The sequence below is a fragment of the Xenopus laevis genome, chromosome 3S, assembly GCF_017654675.1.
Source record: "Xenopus laevis strain J_2021 chromosome 3S, Xenopus_laevis_v10.1, whole genome shotgun sequence".
NCBI lineage: Eukaryota > Metazoa > Chordata > Amphibia > Anura > Pipidae > Xenopus > Xenopus laevis.
Genome location: NC_054376.1, coordinates 45,962,829 through 45,970,855, shown reverse-complemented (window position 1 = coordinate 45,970,855; position 8,027 = coordinate 45,962,829). Strand labels below are relative to the sequence as shown.

Sequence of the window (8,027 nt, the reverse complement as noted above, 5' to 3'; positions counted from 1 at the left end):
AGGCGAATACTTTATGACAAAATTATAAATAGCATTCGGACAATGTTATGATTGATAATAAAAAAAGGTTATTTTCTGATGTCAGTATCTCTTTAATAAAGGTGGACTTTTTTTAGATACACTTTGGAGATGTGGTGCATTATTCGGTTTTTGATCTATACAACTTTATTGGGACCAGCACTCAATATTAGTGGAAGCACCTGATACGCAAATTGGGGGCGGAGACGTGGAGGCACGGCTGGAGTGATCGAAATGCTTTTATTCAACGTATCCCCCTGCACTTAAGCTCATGCACCCCTTCACAGAACTTTATTTCAAATCGTAGCTGGGCGGCACGGAGTGAAGCCGACCTGGGTTGGTGGGGGCCCATGAGGTTATCTCTCAGTGTCCCACCGACCCAGTCCGACCCTGACCCCAAATCATTGTGTCTGCCATTACCCTTATATCATGTAACTGCTGGTCTCTAGCTCCACGGAATTATAAGAGGAAACGGATTAACCTGCTTAGACTACAGTGTAATCTGTAACAAACCATCTGATGTTTTCAAACAGCTAACCTACCTACTGACCTACCTACTGATTGTTTGCTATGGGCTACTTGACACACTGACCATTTTGAACATTACCCCGCTTGTTTTCAATTGTTCTCCGCAAATTGCTTTTCTAGTTACTGATAATGGATACATTTCAAATGTGGACAGATTCAATAGTGACCTGGCTAGCATCTTTTATTTGATAGGGATGGACATGAAACAAATTCAAAGCTCTGAATTACAGAATGGCTGCCCCCCTCCCTATAAACTCCATTTTATCCAAATAATTTCCTTTTTCTCTGTTATAATAAACCAGTACCTTGTACTTGATCCAAACTAAATAATAAATAAATAATAAATAAATAATAATAAATTGAAAGCAAAACCAGCCTATGGTTATTTTTATTATAGAATGTGAAAAAAAATGTCAAAGTGAATTTCCTCTTTAAGCTGAAATAAACAGGGGTCAGATGTAATGTATGATCCTTTTACCTAAAGGCTAAAATAGGAATGTGGCTGCTAAAATTGCAGTTGTGATCTCTGTGTGTAAAGACTTGATTCTAGAATAACTAGTCCTGTTTAGTTCATGGGTGAATCATTACAGCTGTGTTTGTTGCAGATGTTCTATGGAGGGTGATGAGAACTGTATAGTATTTACAGCCACCTATAAGCACAAATTTGGTTGGGGATATAAGGCCAGGTCTATAAGAAGGTGAACATTCCCTAAAGGAGACATTCTCTTTCACTTCCCGCTGCCTCCTTTCCCAGATAGTGGAGCAGGCAGCACTCAGCACTGTATGAACCAATCAGCAGCTAGGCTGACCTGATAGGGAACTGAACACTGCTTTTGCTTGTTTGACTGCAGAGCTGTGATTTGTTATTCCCCTCCTACTGTGGCAGGGACTATTAGGACACGCCCACACCTAATTTGAAACATGGACAGGGACTATAGTAGATCTATAAGGAGCTCCAGGGGCCATTTTTGAGGAGAATATTTATTTTTAACCCCAAGTAAAACCAGAACTATGTATTGATCATTATTGCGTACACAATTAGTTTTTTACATATCTTATATGTCTCCTTTAATGTTGTTTGTCTCCAATCAATTGGTATGCTGGGGAACGTACAGAGAAAGAATTTGGCTGCAAAACGTTGGGAACCCTTGGAAATATGTCAGCAACTGTTCGGCTATAGAGGAACTTTTTAAAGAAGCAAGAAGCCCACGTAACACACCATTTCTTGCTTTTAACTTCTTTATTGAAACATATTAGACATTGCTGCATTTCACTCATAAATAAAACTCCATTTTTTTTTATTTGTTTCATTATTGCCAAGTAAACATTTAATAAGAAACTAAACACAGTAGATCTCCGCACAGTGGAATTCAGAGGAATCTTATAACTGTACATTGGGTCCAGGAAGGTTCACAAGGACATGTTTTAGTTTAGCACAAGTTTTATTATATTAATGATGTGTGCCAGAAGAACGTGGATGTTGTACCCCACGCGCACAAGGTGTTTGGGCTGGAGAGGGGGTGCGACACTCAATGAGTTTGTATCTATAATAGCATTCTGCTCATACATTAATCTCGCAAACTGAGCCATTTTTAATCAGTATATAAGGCTTGAAAAAATGAACCAAGTTTCTAGAACAAACAAGAAGACTCACCACATCACATGGGATGCCCCAACCATTCACCTTGAGGAGAAACCCCAAACCTTTCTTGCAAAAATGAGCTGGCACAAACTGAACCTCAGTCAATAAAGGTTGTCCATTATTTTATTAAAAGCTTCAAACTGCCTTTTACATAGTGTAGATAAGGTCTGATGCGTTTCACGTCTACTTTAGTCTGCTACATTGTCCCATGAAGACATGAAATGTGTCAGGCTTTAACAACACAATATTCAAGGCTGTTTGAACATTTTAATAAAATAATGGATAGTATTTATTGAGTGAGGACAATTAGTCCCGGCTCATTTTTGCAAGAATGGTTTCATTAGTAATCAAACCTATCTCTTATGTAAAATACACTCATTGCAAACTGCTCCAATGCTCTACACAGTGGCTGGCTAAAGCAAGAACAGGGTTTCTGGTCAACTGGAAAATCATTTTTGGATGGTGTCTGGAGACTCCTTAGGCCTAGATACACTATACAACTTGTTCAATGCAGAAACCCTTTCATATCTATGGAAGTTTTACAGCTCTGTTTACACTGCCGACACTATTACTTATATAGCTATGTGGTATATATGCCAGAACTGGGTCACAGTGATGAATAAATGCAGTTTTATATAAGGCAACAGCTGGACTAAAGACTTGATTAGTAGGATGATAATAAAATCCATAGTAATTATAAGGAATAATTAGAGAACAACTTGATAAATGACACCAATGTGTTCTCCTTAGAGCATTAAAGCTCATGCCATTTTTCCTTATTACATCCTTACAGTGATACCCAGATATTCTAATAACATATATCCATATAATACACAAAAGCCATGAATATCTTGTGAATTATATCCTTATAAACGATGAGTTCTGATGTCATTTCTGTCACATGACTCACTGAAACTTGTGTATTATAATAAATAAAGTACCCCCAGTTGCAAAACATGAGGATATTAGAAGTTACCTCGGAGTTCCATGACCTGTATAAAAACACTCGGTTTTCGGCCTCATGTTTTTATATGGTCATGAAACTCCTCGGTAACTTATAATATCCTTATCTTTTACAAGAGAGGGTACTTTATTCACTATATAATATCCAAGTGCTACCAGTCTGGTGATAAAAGTGGGCAGCCTGGTACTACGGGTCCAAATAGTTGAGTTTTTGGTTCTGTGCTGAACTATAACAAGAGGTAGTTTGTTCTGTAGGCAGCGTTCCAGCGGATGAATTTGGCTTTAGAAAAACATTCATGTGACAGTGAAATTCCCTCCTAGGAGAGCTTAAGTTAGATCACGCTTTACGTTTGCTGGAAAATACAGGAAATTGGTTAAAGCACAAAATGACTTTCCAGTGCACTATGGGGATTATAAATAAAGGTATGGGAAATCATTTAGTGATGAAATACTGTTACATGTATAAAACTGTTTGTTACACACTGCCCTATAAATGTGTCCAACAAGGAATGTTCTGAGCATATAATGTAATGGATGGATCATATGTTAATTCCCTTGTTATTAAAGGTGGTCATCCACAAATTTTCCTGCGACCAGAGGTCGTTGGTTTTCTCTACTGACATTTAGAGCTTAAGCGTCAGATATACAGGAAGAAACAAAAGAATTCTACAATTCAGCAGTAACTTATGGTCGATGTTCAGGGACCTTTAACATTTTCTGCCTTGGCCAATCAACAAGACGACCAATATCCATGTTTTTTGCCAGTATCTGTGTGTGGCCACCTCAATGCAGGATTGAGACGTGCTATTTCTAGAGATTTAACCTGGGGAAAGAGTATGGACTCAGCATAAGAGAATTTTTGTAAAGCACAGCATTGAGTGAGCAACTCCCAAAAGCATAAAAATAATATTTCTGTAAGGGGACAGTATCATTATTCCATTTATATACTATGTGCAAATAAACATAAGGAAGACCCAATATCCTATTAACTATGATTTTTTTCCTTCAGTTGACACGTTATGTCTAGCGATGGGCGAATTTGTCCTGTTTTGCTTCGACCAAAATTTAGCAAATTTCGTGAATTTTGAGGCCTGCATCAATTTTGTGTCCAAATAAAGTTGAAGCAAGCAACTTTACTGACGCGCGTCCAGAATTTTTTGATGATGTTGAATTTCCGCAAATTTATTTACCGGTGGCGAAACACAGACATTCATCGCAAAATCGTGCCTGCCGAATTGATTCGCCCATCACTAGTTATGTCAATCAAGTATTTGTCTAAGTAGATATTTACTGAATCTAGCTGCCTGTGCAATCGTTTGGCCTAGACTGGTTCAAAATTGGGGCCTAGGTGGGTCTGTTGGTTGATGTGGCCTTTATCCAGTTCGTTTTCTAACCTGGTCAATAGACATCTGGCTGATTTTGAGCAAGATATTAATCAGGCAGTCAATAGATACGGCTCCATGCACAGAATGAGAAGCTGCTGACTCTGGAGGGATCAAGCCAGTCTTTATTTATCACATATGGCCACTTGATACACTTTTGTATATGCATTCCAGAAATTGGACGGATATGCTGAGGGTTTGCCAGTGTGTTTAAGTATCCAATCAGAAAACAGTGGGCACTTGTATTCACATGTGTAACATGTACACACATATGTATAGTGGCCCTCTTTATATATCAGTGTCCTGTGATCACTGCACGGTGCAGCTAAACAGGTTACAGACTTATTAACCTTTTTTTCCTGTGCTTACTGATGTAACATTGGCGGGCAATACTAAAAGCATATCACAAAAGAGGGCACAAGTCCTTTAGAAAATAACAATATACATTCTTTATGAGGTACTGTAGAACATGACAGAACATATCACATAACCACACTGCTGAAAAGCAAAGTCACAATCATGTAGCGCCAATACAGAGCAGGGCCTGGGCCTCCGTCACTCTGCTCATACACAATATAAAGCTCTGTCTCATTTGGTAGGAATTCTTAGTGATCGATCTTTGGTCTAATTTATCTCCAGTGTATGAAGGAGCCGACACAATTTTGACTAAAACAGCTGTAGATAAACGAGGGACTGGGAATACTTGGAACCACAAATGTTGCAAAAACTAGTATTTCATGGACTCCTACAGCAGAGGCATTCTGGGACCTGTAGTTTTGCAATATCTGAAGCAACAAAGCTTGATATGCCACAAAGAAACCCTTAAACAATAAGATACAATCATCCCTTATGACAGAAGTCAGACTTTTTGGGTTTAGGCCCCCCTGTACCCCCCTTTTATCTGAACTTTGTACACAGGCATACCTGATTCCAGAGATTGCATGGAAACCATGATAGTTAGATAGTAGTACAAACCATTCCACAACTCCCCTTAGGCTCACAGTGTCATACAACCCCTTCTCTTACTCTGTACCATACTAAGTGATGGATTGAGTCTTGATCTCTCTCTGCTTTCCATAGTGGCTGGTAAATGGATTGTCTGCAAAGCAGAGGGACTTCATGTCTCAGAAACCATTACTTGACATTGTGAGAGTTAGATTGGTGGGGGAAATGGTTCCTGCAAGCCTAAAGGGATGGCTATATCTTGGGATGGCTTGCCCATAACTTTGGGATATTTGCTGTTAAAATCATCATTTACAGCAGCCTTATACAGAACACCAATTTAGTCCTTCTCAGTAATTTCTCATTCACGTATGATACACTTTAATGCCCATAACCATTGTAGGCCACAGTTCTATCAGAACAGACAAATGTCTGTGCAATGATACAAGTATCAAACCTTACTGAAGATTTTCAAATAATTTATATACTTTTGTCAAAAAATGGGTGGCTATAATAAGTCCCTTTTATTTCTTATCGAAGCCCTGGCAGAGAAAAAGGTTTAATCCAGAATAATATGTGAGAGATCTGAGTTGAAACTCAAAAACTCGGTAACTGGAGGCTGTGAACCCCTTCCAATTGTTATGTTATTTGAACTGGACGTCAAAGGTCTATTATTGACCAAACTGGCTCAACATTGTTCTATGCATGGTCGGCAAATTATACGTTTTTTTGCCCAAAAACCAAGAACAATCTGATTTTAATTCTTTGGTCTTGCACGAGAATCAAGTTGACCCATGACAGTGTAAGCAGATTTATACAGTGATCCACTTTGCATGGCCACCATGATCAAATTATCTGGCCCACCAGTTGTGTAACATAATTGACTGGCTATGGATCTGTCTGTGGAATGATTGCATCTGGATATGTAAGACCTACTACCTACATGAGTATTGGTTAAGTGCTTTTCTTGAGCAGTTAGACGTTTGGTACTAAGGTTACAAAGATGCAAAACTATGATGAGTGGGAAATAGGTGTTAATGGCACAGTAGTTAAAATGAGGTTTCTGTTCCAGTATCCTTAACCCTCACTACTTCCCTGTTTTGAATTTTTATCTTTAGCAAAAAGCAGTAATTCCACAAGAGGTTGCAATTCCATATTTACATAGTATCCTCTTCTTTGTGTTGGTCGTATGGTTGTACAGGGATGGGGCAGATAGCAGAATTTAGATCGCTGCCTTTATCCCATATTCACTCAACTGTCTCATAACCTGTGCAGCTACAAAGCATGAAGTTTAAGTAGGTCAGGCTCGAAGTCGGACCAGTACAGAGGTAGAAGTCAGCAGATTACACTGCAGTCCCCTCACATTGTCACTAGCTAGGGCGTCTGTGCCTCTGATGCTGTAGGTGAAGTATGGGAGCCTTATTACCTGCTATAGACAATGGAGTTAGTTAATGTGCTACCAGCAAGTTTTTCCCTTTACTCAGTGACAACTGCATTAAGGTGGCTTCTGGGTTTAATTCACATTCTTTAACTCCAATTACATTCCAACCGCACGTAAGATGCCCTCAGTGTAAGAGTGTAAAGCATCTTGAAAGTAAAACAGGAAGAGTAGCTGCTCCTAAATGATTTATGTGGTGGGGAGCTGCCCTGTGTTTCAAGACTGGTCGGAGGTCACCCACAGGCCAAGTAACATTAAACACAAAAAGTTGAATAAACCAGTGGCAAAACTACAGAAACACAAAAGTCATTTTGGTGCAAGTCCCTCACAAGGACTCTTCTAGTGTCGTACAGTACATTTTCTAATCAAGGCAAACAGGTGTCTCGCTGCCTAGAAAACTTGGCCAATTACTATCCCAAAACCATGTGAGTTTTCATCCGGTGCCTCATTTCTCTAGGACATAAGTTCAGAGGAATACTGGTTGTTTTGTTATAGAGGTCAAGCTCTGATTTGTTTTCCAGCAATGAAAGAATGAAAAGAAAGACCATCATGGCCAAGTATCCCATCTGTATCAGAGAGCTCTGTCTTCACATGAAGAACGATGTGTTTCAGCTACAATACATTGTAATAAACCATTTCCTTCATGGTTTGTTCAGTCAACACATGGTCCTCTGCAGTATTCACTGCTTCTCTGTAGCCATAGGAATTTTCTTCATAACCCTCCATTTCTTGATGACCATCCATATCATTAGCATCTTGGTCTGGTAGGTCCATCATGGGATCTGCAGAGATGTACAAACCAGGTTAAATAGTGCACAAACACACTGCTCTGTTGCCAACTGCTCTCCTTATCATATGTTTGTTTCACTTCTGCTGTAGTGTCTAACACAGGGGTACCCAACCTTTTTTACCAGTGAGCCACATTCAAATGTAAAGAGTTTGGGAGCAACACAAGCATGAAAAAGTCACTTGGAGTGCCAAATAAGGGCTGTGATTGCCAATTTGGTAGCCCCTATGTGGACTGGCAGCCTACAGGAGGCTCTACTTGGCACTATACTTGGTTTTTATTCAATTAAAACTTGCTTTCAAGCTTGGAATTCAAAAATGAACACCT

The 8,027-nt window shown here is 39.3% G+C and overlaps 1 protein-coding gene across 4 annotated transcripts in view; it reads right to left on the bottom strand.

Annotated features, from left to right (window-relative positions):
- Positions 1 to 4,962: 4,962 nt before the first annotated feature.
- znf710.S (zinc finger protein 710 S homeolog) overlaps positions 4,963 to 8,027 on the bottom strand; it is a 42,301-nt gene continuing 39,236 nt past the window's right edge. For all 4 annotated transcript variants that reach the window (XM_041588249.1, XM_018255342.2, XM_041588250.1 and 1 more), the window contains one exon: positions 4,963 to 7,695. In XM_041588249.1, coding sequence (XP_041444183.1) covers positions 7,526 to 7,695 — 170 coding nt within the window. In that variant the 3' untranslated portion in view covers positions 4,963 to 7,525. The remainder of the gene's footprint in view (positions 7,696 to 8,027) is intronic.